This window comes from Calidris pugnax, unplaced genomic scaffold (genome assembly GCF_001431845.1).
Source record: "Calidris pugnax isolate Ruff unplaced genomic scaffold, ASM143184v1 scaffold42, whole genome shotgun sequence".
Taxonomy (NCBI): Eukaryota; Metazoa; Chordata; class Aves; order Charadriiformes; family Scolopacidae; genus Calidris; species Calidris pugnax.
The window spans coordinates 1,925,371-1,946,744 of NW_015090920.1; the positions used below are offsets into that span (position 1 = coordinate 1,925,371).

Consider the following 21,374-nt stretch of genomic DNA (forward strand, 5'->3'; position numbering starts at 1 on the left):
TGTTCCTTCAAATTCAGACAGAGAAGCAAAACCAAATTAAAGAAAGGAGTGGATGGTAAAAACGTAAAGGAATATATGAATGCATAAGAGAAGAAGCCTTTGCTGCGGTGCTAATGTCGCAATTAAATCCTAGCGTTGAGCATTTATTTACTTAATTTTTTTAATGTGTTTTTGGCAACATATTGCTGGGTTTCACTCTGTTTATCGCATCGTGTTTGTATGAAAAATAAGCAAAAGTAGTTATTCTGTGCACGGCTTACTGTCAAATCTTGAAAGGGGCACGCAGCTAGAGAAAAGGGATAGTGTTTGAAAAGTTGTCTTCTCAAGTTCTGTCCCTGGGTTCTTTGCATCTAGAAACTCTGCAGGATGCCCAAGTGAGTCTATACAATTTCACAGATCCACTGCAGAAGCCAGAACTTGTTATAAATAAGTACTAAGTAATTTCTGTAGCTATAAATAACATTGCAGTGCATAGGACATACAATTACTATCTTTTTTTTTTTCTTTTTTTTTTTTTACTTCTTGTTGCTGATGGTTTTTCCTTCATTAAGGAAGGCTATTTCCTTAGTGTGTGCATTGTGTGTATCTGTAGATGAATCCGGGGGGAGACTGGGAATGCTTCAGTAGTTGTGCTTTTACTGTGTGGATATTCAGGCTCTTTTCTAGTATAAATTTAGTGAAAAAGCAGTGACCACTGTAGTCATTCCTGCATCCATCTGGATTTTTTTTTTTTTTCCAGATTATTTTTTTTTTCCAGAGAGCTGCAGCTTCAATCCTAATTTCTTCTCTGTACCTTTAGTTATTAGGGACTAATAACTAGGGTAGACTAATAATAGGGACAGAGAAAGGGACTAGTATAGTGGCGAGACATAACAAATAAGTAACCCTAGTTATTGATAATGATTTCCTTTGGAAATCCTACCACTTCTGCAAAGTTGTTGTCCTTATTAAAACGAAACACCTGGCAGTGCTGATCCGAACCAGCTGTTCTCTATTGTATGGTGCTGTGTATGAAAATAGCATTGCAAGCTAGAATGGTAAACACTGTTAGAAAAGGGGGAAAAAAATAAAAGGCAGAAAATTTAAAGTTAAGAAAACCCACGTTGCATCTTAGCTAGATTCTGGTAACAAAGGTCTCTTGTATGCCTGTTATTTTTCTGGAATAATTGGTCCTATTGTAACTGAAATTTAAACAAACTTACTTTTTCCTGCTGTTGCTCTTATCACAGAAAACGTTGCCTTACAAATCCATTTGTAACCTGTGATACATCGTTTGTATTTGCTGTGGCGACGTTGCAGCCCAGATGTCTTTTTACGAGAGCGCAGAGGTTTTTTCATTTCATTTTGATTTATTTTCGTCAGCAGCTGCTACCATTTATCATAGAATCATAGAATTGCCCAGGCCGGAAGGGACCTCCAAAGGCCATCTAGTCCGACCTCCCCGCAGTCAGCAGGGACACCCCCAACTAGACCAGGTTGCCCAGGGCCTCATCGAGCCTCTCCTTGAATATCTCCAGGGAAGGGGCCTCAACCACCTCCCTGGGCAACCTGTTCCAGTGCTCCACCACCCTCACAGTGAAGAACCCTCTCCTCATCTCCAGTCTAAATCTGTTCCCCTCCAGCTTGAAGCCATTGCCCCTCGTCCTGTCACTGCAGGCCTTTCTAAACAGGCTCTCCCCAGCCTTCATGTAGGCTCCTTTCAGGTACTGGAAGGCTGCTATTAGGTCTCCCCGGAGCCTCCTCTTCTCCAGGCTGAACAACCCCAGCTCCCTCAGCCTGTCCTCGTAGCAGAGGTGCTCCATCCCCCTGATCATCCTTGTGGCCCTCCTCTGGACCCTCTCCATCAGGTCCATGTCCTTCTTATATTGAGGGCTCCAGACCTGCACACAATACTCCAGGTGAGGTCTCACCAGAGCAGAGTAAAGTGGCAGAATCCCCTCTCTGGACCTGCTGGCAATGCATCTTTTGATGCAGCCCAGGATGGGATTGGCCTTCTGGGCTGCAAGTGCCCACTGCCTGCTCATGTCCAGCTTCTCCTCCACCAGCACCCCCAAGTCCCTTTCCTCAGGGCTGCTTTCCAATCCCTCACCCCCCAGTTTGTATTGGTGGTGAGGATTGTTCCGGCCCAGGTGCAGAACCTTGCATTTGCTCTTGTTGAACCTCATGAGGTTCACCTGGGCCCACCTCTCCAGCCTGCCCAGGTCATTTACTGTGGCCTGGGCATCGTAAGGCGGGAGGAAGGCTTTCTCTCCTCCTCTCCTTCCCGTGTCCCTGGGCTGGCTGGGAGGGACCAGCTGTGCTTGCTCCACAATCACACCCGCCTGGGCACTGGTACAGACGGCGGCGCAAAGCTCGGGAGGCCCGTCTGACTGCCAGGGGAGGAGGATGTTTACTCAGGATGGGCTGGCAGTGGCTTGTAGGCAGAGGAACTTGCCAGTCTCCTATTTGTAATATCTTACAAGGAGAGGATTTTGAAGATGCTTGCACTGAGCTTCAGGAATTCGAGGTAGGATTGAGACCTAAACGAATGTGAAATGCTCGGATCTCTTTGCACGATGCTTTTTCCCTAGATTTACTTTTCATGACACGACTAGCTCCTGTGAAGTTGGGCTTCTTGTTGTCAGAGTTGTACTTGCTGTTACGGAGAGAAACTGAACCAAATGACAAGCTGAGATTGAGTCAAAATGTCGTATTTTGAAGAGCGTTAAGTCATGTAACTATGCATAATTTTCTGTGGTTTTGATATTGGCTCTACAGAAATAAGAATAGGTAGATTTAAGAAGTTATTTCTTATTAAGAAATAATAAGAAAAAATTCATTTTAGTTAGTAAAGTTTTTGAAATGCAGCCTGTTCTCTAGTATGGTGCTTCTGCTGTGAAGCAGGCTTCTTATCAACTTACATTAGACAATGTTTTTGGAAATGTAACAAAGTTGGAGAAATACTGTATTAAAATAGTAATTTGCCTGTCTCTGAGTGCTAAAGGCTTCATTTTTTTCCTCTTTGAATAAGAGCACTTTGAAAAAGCTCACTTTTGGGGGGGATTTCTAGCAGTCCTATTTAATCTTGCAGTGTACTGCGTAAAATTCTGTTGAGAAAACCTCTATTCATTGGGAAATATAACTTTCATTTTGGCATTATGGCCAAGCAGGAGTAGAACATGGGTCAAGGAGGGGGGGAAAAATACTTTTGAAAGTAATTAATGGTAGATAATTAGTAACAACACCATTAGTAGCAATAGAATGCAAGCTAAATAAGCATGGATTTTTGAAAGTGTTGCAGTTTTGTTCCTGTATGAGAGAGACCAACTTTAATGTCCAAGAATATCTACAGGCACTCCAAGAGGTGCAGAAAGCCTCATCTTTGAGGTACCTATAACAGTATAGATGGTCCTTCATCTCTTCACAAAACAAGACCAAGAAATACAGTCAGTTCCTAAGGCTACCAAAAATTCACCTGTAACTGCTGGGTTCTGCACGACTTCATCTGTGAATTTCAGTGCAAAGCCTTTAATCACCTCATCTGCATATAAATTCAGATTTGATCTCTAAAAGCCAATTCAGATTTACCAGCCACAAAAGAAAGCTGAAATTCCATACCTTGAACTGTTCACTCTATAGTACCTCCTTAGCTTGGAAAAAAAAAAAGTTAATACTTATACCAGAAGAAGGTTTAAAATCGTTTGCGCAAGGTAAAATATATTGCCATTGCAGGGCTAAGGACCAAACAAAACTCTTCAAAATTAAAGAAGCCTTTCTGCTTTAGGAGATGAGGAATGGTCACTCCAGACATAAAAAAAAAATAAAAAAAAATCTTACTGTGTTTCATTAACCCTAATCATTGGTTAGGGTAAAGATCAAAGTAGTGTTTCTGTGTAGGTATTATGTTAGAGACACCTGCATTAGCACATTCAGGTGGTTTGTTCATAGACATTCAGGCTCCGAGAAACTATTTGCTCGTCCCTTGTGCAATCCCACCGCTGAGGCATGTTTCCACCCCTTTGACCTGGACGAAGGAAAGGCTGTGGATGTTGTTTATCTGGACTTCAGCAAAGCCTTTGGTACAGTCTCCCACAGGATCCTCCTGGAGAAACTGGCTGCCCATGGCTTGGATGGGAATACCCTCTGCTGGGTTAAAAACTGGCTGGAGGGACGGACCCAGAGAGTGGTGGGGAATGGAGTTAAATCCAGCTGGCGTCCAGTCACGAGTGGTGTCCCACAGGGCTGGGTACTGGGACCTGTTCTCTTTAACATCTTCATCAATGATCTGGACGAGGGGATCGAGTGCACCCTCAGTGAGTTTGCAGATGACACCAAGTTGGGTGGGAGTGTTGATCTGCTGGAGGGTAGAGAGGCTCTGCAGAGAGATCTCGACAGGCTGGATGGATGGGCCGAGGCCAATGGGATGAGGTTCAACAAGGCCAAGTGCCGGGTCCTGCCCTTGGGTCCCACCAACCCCCTGCAGCGCTCCAGGCTGGGGGCAGAGTGGCTGGAGCTGCCTGGCAGAAAAGGACCTGGGGGTGTTGGTGGACACCGGCTGAACAGGAGCCAGCAGTGTGCCCAGGTGGCCAAGAAGGCCAACAGCATCCTGGCCTGTGTCAGGAGGAGAAGTGTGGGGAGGAGGACTCGGGAGGTGATTGTCCCCCTGTACTAGGCACTGGTGAGGCCTCACCTTGAGTACTGTGTCCAGTTTTGGGCCCCCTACCATAAAAAAGACATTGGGGTGCTGGAGCGGGTCCAGAGAAGGGCGACAAAGATGGTGAGGGGTCTGGAGAATAAGTCTTGTGAGGAGAGGCTGAGGGAGCTGGGGGTGTTCAGCCTGGAGAAGAGGAGGCTGAGGGGAGACCTTATTGCTCTCTACAACTCCCTGAAAGGAGGGTGTAGAGAGATGGGGGTCGGTCTCTTTTCTCAAGTCACAGGCGACAGGACGAGAGGAAATGGCCTCAAGTTGCCCCAGGGGAGGTTCAGGCTGGATATTAGGAAAAATTTTTTCACGGAAAGGGTTCTCAGGCATTGGAATGGGCTGCCCAGGGAGGTGGTTGAGGCCCCATCCCTGGAGGTGTTCAAAAGCCGGGTTGATGTAGTGCTGGGAGGTCTGGTTTAGTGATGATGTTCCTTGTTTGTTGTGTGGGTGTCTATTTTTGTCAGTTAGGTTGACGGTTGGACAAGATGATCTTTAAGGTCCCTTCCAACCTAGAAGATTCTGTGATTCTGTGACCTGGTCCAGTGTGGTCTCAAGCTGGCAATCTGGCCTTGACTGCAACCGCCTGAACTAGTTTTCTGGCCATACAATTCCTCCTCTCCTTCCAGGAGTGCAAAAGACATTTTCTACCAGAGGAACATGGTAACTGAGGAAACACACAAAAATGCGTGGAACACAAAAATGCGTGGAACGCAGAAGTCCTGACAGGCAGAAGGAAAGTGGAAGTTGGCTGAAAAGATAATAACAAAACAGGAGGTATTTCTCCACTGACATGTATTGTTGGAACACTCCTTTATAGGAAAATTGTTAATGGGTTAACAAGTTTCAAACGGAGAGAAGAAAAGGTCTGCTTTTTCAGTATTCTCAGTGCCCGCATTATAAACACAGCAGGTTTGCTGTTGGAAAGTAGAATTTACCAGATGGGTGTTAATCTGGAAGTTTTTAACTGGACGCTCTCGCAGGTGTGGATGCTCCCCATCCATGGGGATGTGTTCTCTAGCTGGCAAGAGAACACAAAACCAAATTATCCTGCAAACCTCAGCGCTGCTACTAACACCTCCAGCTGAAAAACAGCTTGGAGGAAAGCAAGGACTGAAACGTCGGGCTGGTTTTGAACCCACGCTAGAAAAATTGCAAGAGCTGAAAGCTTTGCACCTCAGCAAAGTCATCTGAAATGGAGGGGGGAATCGATAGATTACTCAGAATCAGAACATGACAGCAAAAAGCTTATAAACAACTTCTCTGTGCAGCATCAGGAAGTTTGCTGAATCCTATGGAGATAGGTAACAACTGGTTAAAAAAACCAAACCAAAGCAGAACGGGCTGTTCAATTCCTCAATATTTTTGGAGAGCAAATTCTAATTAACGAGTTCTTCTGATGTTCCACGGTAAAATATCTTGAGCATCTCTGAATGCCGTTTTTCTTGGAGGTTTTTGTTTCCAAAAGGCCTGAATAAACTGATTTGCATTAATTGGACAAACAGAATGCCAGTTACAGCCCGTTGAGAATAGAGTAGAACTGAAATTTTACTTTGCCAACCTGAACTGCATGGCAATGACTAAACCACACCATTCAGGAGAGGAAATGCTGCTAAGAAGCCCTTGAACGACAAGAAAGAAAAAAAAAAAAAAAAAGGCAAAATAATCTGGGATGTAAAGAGATAAACGTGTGCTTGGCTGGCATACAGACATCATCAAAGGCAGAGGGGAAAAAAACCCCTGTTCCAGAGGGTGGCTCCTGCATTAGCAGTCAACAAGGAAAGTAAAAAAAGTCTTCCTATAAAAGTTATTCTACTAGAATCAACAATGAAACAATGAGCTGTTATTAGGAATGGGGAAGAATGACTCTGGTCTGTTTGCTTTTCCAGGTGTGCGTGGGGGGAACGGGGAAGGAAACCTGGGAACTTGGAGCAGGCTCTTACATCCAAGCAGTAGGGCCATGCTCTAAATAGGGTCATCCCAAATACCACCTTCAGGAAGGACAGCAGTGAGTCTAAGCACATGTATTTAGGTAAAAAAGCCACAAATTATTATTATTTTTTTTTAAAAGGAGCATGGTATCACGTAAATCTACATTTGTGGTGGTGGTGATAGTGGTTTTTCTTCCCAACAGTCCAAAGCATGAAATTCATCCATAGATGTAAAACAGCCGTTTATATACCCAAAGGAAGAACAATTTTTCTGCCTTCAGGAAATTTACATATGAAAGAGCAGTAAGTAGAAGCCCATCACCTGTAAAATTTGTCTCCATAGAGCTGCCCTTGTTTCTAACAACCTGGATAAGAAAAACAACAAAACCACAGGCTTGGCTGATGTAATAAAATTCCTCTCTCTGCTACCAGCTAGTCCCAAAGAGCAGTTTACCAGCCTTAAAATCAGTGTTAAACCCTGGGCACAGATGCTTGTTTATTTCTGAAGCAATAGGAAGTGCTGAAATAAGGCTGAAAATGATCACAACCTCTTTGAAGTGACATGTTGGTAGTATTCCTACCTGGGAAACAAAACAGCCCAAGACCTTGTCGTTAGCAATTCAGACCAGAGGTGTATAGAAAAGCAGGAGGAATACTTCCATACACGACTGCTGTCTTTTAGACCATAATGGAGCTCTTCCAATATTATTCAGCATTGGTTGAACGTCAATGCAATATTTATTGCTTGCTATTTGGCTTCTGAAATGTGAAAACGACTCATGAGGTTTCCCCTGACTTTTTTCAAAAGCCACTTTTAAGGAAGAGGTGGATGTACCTGTTCAAGTGCTCACAAAAGTAGCGTTGCCTTTTGGTTCTGGGAGTAGCGTGTGGTAGCTCAAGACAAAATGAGAATTAGTCTTTCATTTCAGTTGAAAAAAGATGTAGAGTAAAAAATGCAAAGGCAGAAAACTTAAATGAATATGCGTGGTCAGTCTAAATGGTCTCTATCTGAGCTTTCTGGCAGTTGTCTTTGTGGGCATTTACAATTTTTTTAGCTTGATTATCAGTTTATTACTGAGCTGAAAAATGGGCATCCTTAAGTCTTGCCAAAGGCTTGCTTAAAGAAAAGCAGTGCTGAGAATTGTGTGTTAATACTCGTAGCGGATCCTAATGTGTGCTACATAAAGATGTAGGAAGCAATTTTATCCACATCGAGCCAAAAAATGACATTTTGGATGCTCTGAGGACAGTTTTGCTCCCGCTAGGAAAAAGCAGCACACGTGTTTGCTTCCTCATGTGCTGTCTCTTCTTTGCTTTCTGTGACACTGACTTGTAGCTCCTCCCTGTTCCATAAAGCTATTTGAGTTTTGAGCCCCATCCCTGAATATCTGCGGACAAGGATTTTAATCACATCCTTTACCTTCACGTGTGCAATGGTAGTCCTTCATGCTAGGTAACCTTTGTTCTGTGCTAGTGCACTACAAATTAAAATTGAAGTAGGCTCTTCAGTTGAAAGGGCATAATGGATGGTGGGTCTGCACTTGAGATCTTCAAGTTATCTGTGTTTTTTCATCTACGGAAATAGAAGCAAAGAAAATTGCTGCAGCTTGAACTGCGGTTTGGAGAAGCACTGCGTATTGTTTTCAGCTGTGGTAGGATTTAATATTTGGTTTACAGGCTTGATGTTTTGGAGGTGGCGGAAGAAATGTTTGCAGCTTGAAAATATTGATAGTCCTGGAAGTAATTTTGGGAACTAAGATTTTGTGGTTATTAGTTAAAGAAACAGAAAACGCAATGATAGGGTTATCTTCTAGACATAAGCTATGTCTGTATAAGAGTCAGAAAAAAATAGGCTGTATACAGAAGTGCAAAACAGTACTTTATCTGCTTATTTGAAAAAAATGAAGTGCAAACATTTGATATAACTGAAGTTCACTTTAAGTTAATAACAAATACAATGCAGACGCGTGATTATTCTTTAGCTAGACAGCTTTCCTTCATCCCTGCAGCCTAGGTCAAAGCATCACTGTTATTTAATTGGTATCCTTCTTTTTCACCGAATATAACACATTAACCTTCAAGAGGGTACAAACCACAGGAAATCTACTCTATCAGCACTTGCTATTATGTGTCATTACCATGAATAATTTGTGGGAAATGGAGCTAGAAAGAAGATGGATAGTCCGTATTTTATAACTGTATGTGTCTCACTAACCGCTTAAGTTCTTCACATTTGTTGGAGTATTAAGAAAGTTTTGTTTGCAGTGACGTCAAGGTATTAAGGTCAGACTGAGCATAAGAATAGCCATTTGTGGTGTTACAAGTAACAGAGCAATTCTATCCTTAAATACTCATCTAATTTGAGTTCAGAGAACAGGAAAAACATATCCTGAATTAGGATAGCAATTCTTTTTTTTTTTTTTTTTTCTTTTTGGAGATGTTAAAGCAAACAATAACTGCATTGAATTCTGCGATTTGGACACTCCCTGTGAACTGAGACACCTCTGTAAGCATCTCTTCAACCTGTAGAATCAAACCAGTATTTCAATAGGTTGGCCTCTGGACTTACAGTCATCTGAAAAAGGGGAAGGTTAGGCTTACAGGTGATAATATGAGGTTCCTAGAGATAAGTTTTAAAACATTTCAGTACAAAGGGACAAATAACACACAAAACCCCCAAGCCTGAAATAATAACTGGCTGCCCATGGTTTGGATGGGAATACCCTCTGCTGGGTTAAAAACTGGCTGGAGGGACGGACCCAGAGAGTGGTGGGGAATGGAGTTAAATCCAGCTGGCGTCCAGTCACGAGTGGTGTCCCACAGGGCTCAGTACTGGGGCCAATTCTCTTTGACATCTTTATCAATGATCTGGCCGAGGGGATCGAGTGCACCCTCATTGAGATCGCAGATGACACCAAGCTGGGTGGGAGTGTTGATCTGCTGGAGGGTAGAGAGGCTCTGCAGAGGGACCTGGACAGGCTGGATGGATGGGCCGAGGCCAGTGGGATGAGGTTCAACAAGGCCAAGTGCCGGGTCCTGCCCTTGGGTCCCACCAACCCCCTGCAGCGCTCCAGGCTGGGGGCAGAGTGGCTGGAGCTGCCTGGCAGAAAAGGCCCTGGGGGTGTTGGTGGACACCGGCTGAACAGGAGCCAGCAGTGTGCCCAGGTGGCCAAGAAGGCCATCTCTTCTCTCAAGTCACAGGCGACAGGACAAGAGGAAATGGCCTCAAGTTACACCAGGGGAGGTTCAGGTTGGATATTAGGAAAAATTTTTTCACTGAAAGGGTTCTCAGGCATTGGAATGGGCTGCCCAGGGAGGTGGTTGAGGCCCCATCCCTGGAGGTGTTCAAAAGACGGGTTGATGTAGTGCTGGGAGGTCTGGTTTAGTGATGATGCTCCTTGTTTGTTGTGTGGGTGTCTATTTTTGTCAGTCAGGTTGACGGTTGGACAAGATGATCTTTAAGGTCCCTTCCAACCTAGAAGATTCTGTGATTCTGTGATTACGCGACCTTGCAAATCCTCATCTGCGCACCTTCCTTAATTAATAACCCTTTGCAGTACAAAAATTGGAGTGGGGGGTTGATAGTACTTTCCTGTCAGGAGGATTTCTCAATGAAACAGTTCCTGTTTTAACCAGATGACTGGCTGTTTAACAAGGGGGAAATTCGATGCAGGAATAGGTGCTTTTAGCACTGAGTCAGCACGCTGGCTTTCGCTCCGGCTTTGCCCACAGGAACCAGGTGATATTCCCCAAATGAGCGTGTGCTGCTTCGGTCCAACACCTTCCTTTTCAGCAGCACATCTTCCCCCCTGCGTGATTTTTCTTTGGGGTTGGTTTGGTGGTGGTGTGGGGAAAGGGGAGGAAGTAATTGCCTTCCTCGCTTGACCGCCCGCTGATGTTTTTGCCTACAAAGAGGATTTATCCCTGTTCAGACAAATGGATGTGTATCTAGGCTGGAACAGCTCTCTATTGTTTCTTCTGAAGGCCAAAAAAAGGTCCTTTTTGATAGTGCATATGGTCATCTTCAGAATGTTAGTATTAACTACACGGGTAGAGAATCTTAAAATCAGGAAAGAAATACCAGATGTAACATGGAGGGAAATAAGAAGTGTAGATTTTACTGATCGTAATGGACTTCTGCAATTCATTGTAGCAATGAGACTTATTTTAAGTTTCATTTCCCTGAGATAATTGGGGTGGAGGTGTGTGCTGATGTCCCATTATAATCTGCAAGAGAAAGAAATTGATTCCTGTTTCACTGCTAAACTGCTGATGTAATACCAATAGAGTGCCTGGAGAAACGCTTGTGACTGTAATTACGAAGCAGATAATTACCTAGCTGCTTATTTAAATAACACCCTTTTGGAACTAGATGCACAGCTTGGACCTATAATAGCTATTGTGAAAATAAGTGTGTCTCATGCAGCTTCTGTCTCTCTACTTCTTTTTTCTTCACAAATGTTTTGATAGCTCCAGCAGTATTACCCGTACATTATCGTACCCGAACTTGTGTTAATGATTATATGTGTGTGTTATGTTTTTTCTCGCACTCTCTGTCTTTGAGCTTCGTAAGTTGTTGGTATTTTATGTAATGCAATTCTGATCATTTGTCCAGCAGCTTCCATAACAGTAGAAAACGCTTTAAAATATGATTTTCTTGCACTAACTCCAGCAAAAGTTCTTGAGAATCCTATGAGTTCATGTTGTAGGATTCATCGCTTGCTTCATTTCTTATCACAGGATCACATGGGGTTGGAAGGGACCTTAAAGATCATCTTGCCCAACCGTCAACCTAACTGACAAAAATAGACACCCCCACAACAAACAAGGAGCATCATCACTAAACCAGACCTCCCAGCACTACATCAACCCGTCTTTTGAACACCTCCAGGGATGGGGCCTCAACCACCTCCCTGGGCAGCCTCTGCCAGGGCTCTGCCACCCTCAGAGATGGAAGGGACCTTAAAGATCATCTTGTCAGCTTCTTATATTCCACCATGGAATATTTGTATGGTCCATATTGATTCATATGGTCCGTATTAATTACAGAATCACAGAATCTTCTAGGATGGAAGGGACCTTAAAGATCATCTTGTCCAACCGTCAACCTAACTGACAAAAATAGACACCCCCACAACAAACAAGGAGCATCATCACTAAACCAGACCTCCCAGCACTACATCAACCCGTCTTTTGAACACCTCCAGGGATGGGGCCTCAACCACCTCCCTGGGCAGCCCATTCCAATGGCTGAGAACCCTTTCAGTGAAAAAATTTTTCCTAATATCCAGCCTTGAACCTCCCCTGGGGCAACTTGAGGCCATTTCCTCTTCCTTCTTAATTCTCCAGTATGGAGAATTATGGACCGTAATTCTCCATATTCCCATGGAGACTGTTCTACCACTAGGAGAAAACAGCAATGTGTTTTACAAGAGCAGCAGTTTTATTGTTCCTGTCTTTGTGTACATTTGAAATCTGCTCATCGAGTGTCTTATTTTAGTTTTGGTCCATACAGAGCATGATGATATGGAACTGCCATTAATTCACCTTTTTAGCCCAAGTGTCAGAAGATAACCTTGGGTTGAACATTGGGTTGAACTGCTTCAACCCAATCCTCCTGGTGGACCATGTGCCTGTCACTGTACAGCTTTGTGAGGAACCTACTGCTTGCTTAGTTTCCTCTCTCAAAATAACCTTTAACTTCTTACTCAGCTTAGAAATGCCAAAGACTCAACAGATGGACCATCTGAGGTCCCCTCAGAGGACCATCAGAGGTTCCTTATGAGGAGTGTGCCTGCTTGGACTTGTTGGGGGAAGTAATTCAGCAAGGCCGTGTAGTGAACATCGTGTGGCTGTTACCTGCCAGAAGAGGGGACATCAGGCAGGGAAGAGCCTCCTCTCCTGAGACCCAGCTTCTGTCCTTGCCTCTTCCACAAAGCTCCTCGTGGGGTTTTGGAGTTGCTCTCTAATTGCATCCTTGGTGTACTGGGTGCAGTAGTAGGCTTTGAGATCACAAGTTGACAGGGAGGAGGACGTCAACTGGTCTCGAAGGGATAACAACGCAAGCAAGCAGAGAGATTCAAGCATTAGAAGATGCCATGTAGGGTTAGCTACTCTCCAAAGTTTCTTCAACTCGATATCCACGTTAGACACCACCAATTTTAGGGTAAGGTGTGTGTCTGTCTGTTCATTGTGTGTATCTTGAGGCTGTTAACACGCCTGTGCCGCGGGGCGGGTTTAGGAAAATCAGTTGATTTAATAGCTGTGAGGCATTCTGATCTGATCTGATCTCATCTGGCAGGGAGGAGCAGGACAGAAGAACCCATGAGGAAATGCATTTCTGTAGAATAGGAAGGTCCTTTCTTGATATTTTTTTATTTGAAGGAAAAGGTTTAGGTGCAGTGCTTTCTCTTGTGCAAGCCTAAACCCAAACAAAGCAAACCTCACTCAAAATATTTATACAGGACATAGTGGCAGCTGTCCTTTCATTCAACAAATGTGTAAAGTTCTGGTGTAGTGTTTTTAATGTATCACTCCTCTGAGGGTATTTTTTTATTTTTTAATTTTTATTTTAGATGAGCTTAAACATCTCAATGTTTTCTTAGGGATAAGTATGTTCTGGTACTGAGATTGACCATGAGGAAGCTTTTGGCCTGCTGTAAACCACGGATAATTCTTCTCGCATGTCTAAGGTTCGGACCTAATGCTGGGGCTCCCAGAGCCCATAGCTGTCTTCTTTGTATTTTCGTAGATAATCTGTGTTATGGGAATAAGAAAAAATATCACTGTCTTTGGACTGGCGAAAGTAAATCACAGAAATTCTTTCAAATTTCATGTACAGTATATTTTGGATGATGTTGCATGGAGTCCGTGCTAGTTTTTTTCCTAGAAGAACAGAAACATAGTAGGATTCAACTCTGGAATAATTCTACAAGTAGCATCTATTCTGCTTGAAATTAATACACTGTCTACATTCGAGTCGATCTGCAGTGGAATTGAGGGTAGACTTTACAAGAGTCTGAAAACTGAGAATGAGCAGAAGATACTGGCAGCAAAAGCTGGTCCCCAGGGCAGATAATGTCGTCAGAGAAAAGCAGCACGTATCGCAAAGGTCTCTGTGTGTAATTGTCAGTGTTACTGCCCCCATCTCCACTTTGTACAGGGCACCATGGACTCTGTATCTGTGAAAACCATCAAGGAAGGGAATGCTTCATAGCAAGGGACATTCCCAAAGAGTGCCTTCTAGGAGGACTTTCTTGAGCATTGCAGGGGCATCTTTGGGACAGAAATCTGAAGTTCTGTAGCGCTGTGGCTGGTTTTTGCCTTTTGTGTTGCGTGGAGGGTAGAGAGGCTCTGCAGAGAGATCTCGACAGGCTGGATGGATGGGCCGAGACCAACGGGATGAGGTTCAACAAGGCCAAGTGCCGGGTCCTGCCCTTGGGTCCCACCAACCCCCTGCAGCGCTCCAGGCTGGGGGCAGAGTGGCTGGAGCTGCCTGGCAGAAAAGGACCTGGGGGTGTTGGTGGACACCGGCTGAACAGGAGCCAGCAGTGTGCCCAGGTGGCCAAGAAGGCCACCAGCATCCTGGCCTGTGTCAGGAACGGCGTGGGGAGTAGGGCCTGAGAGGTGATTGTCCCCCTGTACTGGGCACTGGTGAGGCCTCACCTTGAGTACTGTGTCCAGTTTGGGCCCCCTACCATAAAAAAGACATTGAGGTGCTGGAGCGGGTCCAGAGAAGGGCGACAAAGATGGTGAGGGGTCTGGAGAATAAGTCTTATGAGGAGAGGCTGAGGGAGCTGGGGGTGTTCAGCCTGGAGAAGAGGAGGCTGAGGGGAGACCTTATTGCTCTCTCCAACTCCCTGAAAGGAGGGTGTAGAGAGGTGGGGGTCGGTCTCTTTTCTCAAGTCACAGGCGACAGGACAAGAGGAAATGGCCTCAAGTTGCCCCAGGGGAGGTTCAGGCTGGATATTAGGAACAATTTTGTCACTGAAAGGGTTCTCAGGCATTGGAATGGGCTGCCCAGGGAGGTGGTTGAGGCCCCATCCCTGGAGGCGTTCAAAAGACAGGTTGATGTAGTGCTGGGAGGTCTGGTTTAGTGATGCTGCTCCTTGTTTGTTGTGTGGGTGTCTATTTTTGTCAGAATTAGGTTGACGGTTGGACAAGATGATCTTTAAGGTCCCTTCCAACCTAGAGGATTCTGTGATTCTGTTTTTTTTTTTTTGTGGGGATTGGAGTTCCAACTGAATTAAGTACGTGAATGGACCATATCAATTTCGTAGTGTCTTTTGTATTACTTGTAGAAAAAAAAAAAAACCAACGAAATGAAGAATTTGGATATTATTTACACTATGCTACATCTGTTCTCCCCTCCTCTCTGCCCCATCCCTTTACGTTGAGGCTGAATGCGTGATAGTACCAGGGACTAGGCAGGAGGGACCATGACTGTGTTGAGAAAGTGAGGAGGACTTTAATTGTTCTCTGCATTTGTGATCCCTCTGGGGTAAAACTGTCCCAGTGGAGGTGAATGGATCGCATCTTGGAGAAGTCACAAGTGGTGTTCCTCAAGGGTCCGTGCTGGGGCCAATACTGTTTAACATTTTTATCAATGATATAGACAGGGAGATTAAAGGCACCATCAGCAAGTTTGTGGACAATACCAAGCTGTGTGGTGTTGTCGATACACCAGAGGGACGGGATGTCATCCAAAAGGACCTGGACAGGCTGGAGAGGTGGGCCCAGGTGAACCTCATGAGGTTCAACAAGAGCAAATGCAAAGTTCTGCACCTGGGCCGGAACAATCCTGGCCACCAATACAAACTGGGGGGTGAGGTATTGGAAAGCAGCCCTGAGGAAAGGGACTTGGGGGTGCTGGTGGAGGAGAAGCTGGACATGAGCAGGCAGTGGGCACTTGCAGCCCAGAAGGCCAATCCCATCCTGGGCTGCATCAAAAGCTGCGTTGCCAGCAGGTCCAGAGAGGGGATTCTTCTGCTTTACTCTGCTCTGGTGAGACCTCACCTGGAGTATTGTGTGCAGGTCTGGAGCCCTCAATAGAAGAAGGACATGGACCTGATGGAGAGGGTCCAGAGGAGGGCCACAAGGATGATCAGGGGGATGGAGCACCTCTGCTCCGAGGACAGGCTGAGGGAGCTGGGGTTGTTCAGCCTGGAGAAGAGGAGGCTCCAGGGAGACCTAAGAGCAGCCTTCCAGTCCCTGAAGGGGCCTCCAGGAAGGCTGGGGAGAGCCTGTTTAGAAAGGCCTGTAGTGACAGGATGAGGGGCAATGGCTTCAAGCTGGAGGGGAACAGATTTAGACTGGAGATGAGGAGGGGGTTCTTCACTGTGAGGGTGGTGGAGCACTGGAACAGGTTGCCCAGGGAGGTGGTTGAGGCCCCATCCCTGGAGATATTCAAGGAGAGGCTCGACGAGGCCCTGGGCAACCTGGTCTGGTTGGGGGTGTCCCTGCTGACTGTGGGGAGGTGGGACTAGATGGGCTTTGGAGGTCCCTTCCGGCCTGGGCAATTCTATGATTCTATGAAGCCACCCCAGTAGGCTCCTGCTACACTGAGAAAAGAGCACGTAGCATTTATTTGGACTTCTCCAATGGTAAGAAAGTTGTGAGATGTGGAACCACACCTGTGTGGCTGAACCCGTGCAAATTCTTGGTCTAGGTGTGTGCTTAGGCTGAATGAAGAAATGGGATTTAAAAGAAAAATTGTCTGCTCTAGCAGAGGTCTTCCAGCAGTGGTGGATTCCATGACAACATGTGTTCTGGATGTTGGATTTAGAGTTCTCAGCATTTTGTGAATCGTAAAGAGAAATTTAAGATATTATCTGTAAAAGATTTTATGAAAATGAAAATATGGCCTTTGCTGCTTAGGCAGTGAAGTTTTGGCTCATTGAGCACAGATGTGGGATTCCGGTCGGCGTTTTGGTTGGTTTACATGTTATTATAGTGAGGGAAGAGTTCCCAAGCTGAAGAGTTTGGGAGAAGGTGTGGGTTTCTGGAGTAAACACCCCCAGAAGGTGTGCTGTTCCATTTTTAACGGTGTGAATCATGCAAATTTGAAGTTAGTTACCTGTGTTATTTCTTAGGGGTAATACAGTAATCTCATTTTTCTTCAAATGTGAAATGCCAGTGCAAACTTCCAGCATGGGCTGACAGTTACTGTACATTAGCTTAGCTTTTTTGAGTACTTCTTGTTTCATTAATTAAATTTTGCATTGTACCAAAACATCTGTTAGCATTGCTTCCTAATTTTTTTTTTGCATGTTAGTAAAATACTGTTTTATGAATGTGTTCCAGAAAGGTGTTTTGTTCTTGGGTTAGAGAGAGAACATGTTTCTTCTGATAATGCTTTTTATTAGCGGTTAATTATCTTCAGTTTTAAAAGTGTAGCCCTTGTTTGTAGCTAGTGTTATTTTCCTGACATTAGCACCCAACCAGTGTCTTTCCTCACAACTTAATCTCTGGGTGTGAGTTCTTCAGTTATGGGCATTTTCCCTCCATTACTCTAATCACAGCACCTTTGGAATCATCACTTCTCCTTTTAATAATTGACCTTTCACGGTAAACTCTCTTTTTGATAATTTAAATAATTAAGTTCTTGGCGTCTCTTGCTGTGAGGCGTTTTCTACCCTTGAACAATTTTTAGAGCTCTTACTGACCTTCGCCTTTGAGCAGCAAGAGGTGGGCAGAGTATTTCATTGTTGGTCTCCTCAACGTGGTGTGTGGAGCTGAAACTGTTTCACCGTTTCCCTCTTACTCCTTTCCTTACTTGAATGTGGTTGTGGGAATAGTCCCTTTTGCCGCAGTGTCCAATTGGCTATGTCTTTTGAGGGATTTATCTGCCTCTCAACCCTTGTGCGAGGTCCTGCTTCATGGACTTCAGTCTCACGTTCAGAAGATTTGGTCCATGTTGTTTCGAAGACTAATACAGGGCTAAATGCAGATGCTGTGTCATATCTGTTAGATGTTTTAAAACATGTGGGCACCAAAGATACGGTAGAAGCAGAACCTGGGCAACATCAAGCAGGACTTCAGAGCCCTGGGGGGTATGAGTGAAGAGGACAGGCACCCAAGTGATCTTCTACTTCATCTTCCCAATCAGAGATAGCAGTGCAGGCAGAGGTTGGCACAACATAGAATCATAGAATTGCCCAGGCCAGAAGGGACCTCCAAAGGCCATCTAGTCCCACCTCCCCGCAGTCAGCAGGGACACCCCCAACTAGACCAGGTTGCCCAGGGCCTCGTCGAGCCTCTCCTTGAATATCTCCAGGGATGGGGCCTCAACCACCTCCCTGAGCAACCTGTTCCAGTGCTCCACCACCCTCACAGTGAAGAACCCCCTCCTCATCTCCAGTCTAAATCTGTTCCCCTCCAGCTTGAAGCCATTGCCCCTCGTCCTGTCACTGCAGGCCTTTCTAAACAGGTTCTCCCCAGCCTTCATGTAGGCTCCCAGTTGAACATGCAGTTCAACACCTGTCTTCGTGGCTGGTGTCATCACCAGAGCTTTAGCTTCTGTCATCATGGGACGTTCTTTGCTGGATATAAGTTATTGGGGAGAGATGGGATCCAACTACCCAGAAAAGGAAAGAGAATTTTTGGGGCCAGGTTGGCTGACTTAGTGAATCACACTTTAAACTAATGAGCTTGGGCAATGGGATTCAAAGCTGGGACAAAGCCTGCTTGCAAGCAGCAGGGTGGATGAGTGCACCTCCCAGAGTAGTGATGAATGTGCCCCAGCCCTACAAAAAGGTGAGAGAGTTGACAATCAAACTGAAGTGTTTCTATACCAATGCTTGCAGCACGGGTAGCAATGAGGAGGAGGTGGAAAGCTGTCATCCGACCACTGTCGCTGAAACTTGGTGGGATGAATCACCTGGTTGGAGCACTGTGTAGATGGCTAGAAGCTGTTTAGTGGGACAGGCAAGGAAGGAAAGGTGGGGGTGTTGGCCTCTACATTAAAAAATGGATTCATTGCACGGTTCTTTTTTTGAAAGACAGCGATGCATGGGTTGAGAGCTTATGGGTGAAAATTAGAGACAAAGCAACCAAAGGAAACCTTCTGACTTGTGTATACTACTGACTTGTGTAGACCACATCTCAAGGGGAGGATGTCTGACTTCAACTGCAGGAAACATCACACTTGCAGGCCCTGATTCTGGTAGGGGACTTCAGCCACCCTGACATCCACTGGAAAAGATGATCTTTAAAGTTCCCTTCCAACCCAAACCATTCTGTAATTCCAAAACCAGGTTTCTTGTGCTTCAGGAAGGAGAGGACTGAGGTGTTCTTCTGCAAACTGGACAGCTGAGGTGTGAGATGAACGCTAGCTCCATTGGATGGCCTTGTCTATTTGCCATAGGAAAGTCAGTAAAAAATTTAAGCGTGCCTCTGTGTGATAAAGTCAATGTCTGAGAGGGTTTGAAGGTCTTGTTTGCTTAGAAGCTTAAAGTACATAACTGGTACTGATTTTATTCTGGAATTATTTTGAGACTACTTTGTGGTGTGTAGATAACGCTGCTGTACACGCTGTGGCATGTGCACTAAAGAATCATAAAAATAATCTAATAAATAGTCCCAAAGTGCTTAGCGGTGTTCGAAGCCCGGTCAGTTTGTGCTGAAGTATTTTCCTGTTTCAAGTTGTTGCCTTTAAATTCTCCAGACACTTACTGATCAATGCCTGGCCTATAAAATGAGCCAATGCTCTTATCTGCAGCGTGGGGACTTAGGGTGAGAGAGGGTGCTATATTTTTTTTTATGGCTTTGATGGAGTAACACCTCGATCTGTTCTACTTAATGAGTTCCTTTTTCCTTTCTCAACAGGATAGAAGGGAACTTCCAGAAGTCAGTCAAGATGAATATGGTGAAGAGGATCATGGGCCGGCCGCGGCAGGAGGAGTGTAGCCCCCAGGATAACGCTCTGGGCTTGATGCATCTGCGTCGCCTCTTCACAGAGCTCTGCCATCCTCCACGGCACATGACCCAGAAAGAACAAGAAGAAAAACTTTACATGATGTTGCCGGTGTTTAACAGGGTAAGCTGGAGAACCTCTAAGAGGAGTTCTCTTTCTTTGAATTGACTTTGTATTCCGAAGACTTTTGGGTCTAGCACCAGCAGAAGCTTTTCTTCCACTGGCAGCCTTTCTCCTCACATACTGTTGTGTTAGTGGATAAACCTGCCATTGGAGATTTCCTTCTATTGCTGCTTTTTTCTGGAGTGCAATCCACATCTGCATGTTGGCTGTCACAGAGCTTTTCTGCAGAGCTTGCCATTACAGAGTCATCTGATTTCCAACCTCAGCTTCCTTGTTGGAAGTTTACATCCACTTGTTTGTGTAACGGCACTGTCCTTGAGTCTAAAGAACTCTTTTCCCTCCTTCACATTTATTGTCCTGATGCGTGTTTAGAGATAACAATCATAATATCTCCTGTCAGACCTGGTTTTGCTAGGCTACGAGCTGAACAATTTTAATCTCCTCTTGTGATTAATTCTCTGTATTCTCGTTGCCCTTGTAGCCCTTTCCCTGTGTATTGAATCTGAATCCTTTTCTTGGACAAGGCAGATTTTGGGTAAGCAATCTGTAAGCAAGATATAATAGCCACTTGGCAGTGCCATTCATATTTCAGTACACCTTTGTGCTCAGGCACTGAGATTTTGTTTGGAGGCAGGACTGTGACAACCGTCACTGGAATTAATAGGAGATAAATCCTCCTGACACCTCATGTCACTCAGCTACTCTGTCACTTCATCGTGAATAATAACTTCGATAGTAGTTTTAGGGTCTTGAAAGAGAAGTAGGTAAAGATCTAGCTCTCCTTTTCTTCCTGCTGTGACCTGAACCCTTGCCCCTGAAGCTCTTCCTGGGTGATGGATGTGTGCTCGTATATGCTACCGTGGAGAACTGGAATCATCCAAAAACTAAAATACAAACGCTAGATAGGAAAATCAACTCAGCTTTCTCTGTTTTTTAGATGGTTGTTTTGTTGAAAATATGGCTTATGGATGGTGTTAGGCATTGAACTGCTCACATGCTGTGTAGAAAAACTAATCCTGGTCACGGCGTAGCAGTAATAGGATTTTCAGTCTACTAGGTAGCGCTTCGGTGGATAGATCCCCTAAATGTCATTCTGTTGCCCTAGGACTTATTCCAAGTTCTACTGGTAACCTGTTGTGTGAGTTTGGAAGAAGTAAACTCAGTCTATCTACTTCCTCTTTAATTTATCTGCTTGCATCGTATGCCCTTTAGTTATGGATTTTCTTAATTTGCGTTCACGAATTAACACAATGGAATCTTAATCTTGGTTAGAGCCTGAGAAGGTTATTTTGGTGCCGTTACACTTGGAAATCTCCCTCTGGTGGTTACAGGTGGCCGATGCTTCTGAAAAACAGAATATACCCACTGTAGCTGCTTCAGCACTTCTTTGTAATCTGTGGTTGGAGAAGAATTTTTTTTTTCCTGGCCTCACGGTAGCTACTTGCAGTAGCTGTTTTATCTACAGAAATCACAATTGGTGATATAACTGGGATTAAGAAAAACTAGTGCAGCAATGCATGTCCTATTTCTGTACAGCAGTCTTTCCTTAGACTTTGATTAGACTTCGGAGATGAAAAAGAACAGTTTAGTTTTAATTTCTCTGTTCTTTCTCTTTCCCCCCTTTCTTTCTTATGACACTTTTTTTTTTCTCTGCACCACTTGCTGACTTTGTCCTAATTCTCCGTCCCCCCACTTGACTCCATTGAAACCTGTTTGTAGTTGACTGATG

The 21,374-nt window shown here is 44.7% G+C and overlaps 1 protein-coding gene across 1 annotated transcript in view; it reads left to right on the forward strand.

The window, feature by feature from the left end:
* The first annotated feature begins 2,387 nt into the window (after positions 1-2,387).
* WDFY3 (WD repeat and FYVE domain containing 3) overlaps positions 2,388-21,374 on the forward strand; it is a 197,175-nt gene continuing 178,188 nt past the window's right edge. Inside the window, exons 1-2 of the mRNA XM_014949934.1 lie at positions 2,388-2,506; positions 19,435-19,645. Coding sequence (XP_014805420.1) covers positions 2,478-2,506; positions 19,435-19,645 — 240 coding nt within the window. The 5' untranslated portion in view covers positions 2,388-2,477. The remainder of the gene's footprint in view (positions 2,507-19,434; positions 19,646-21,374) is intronic.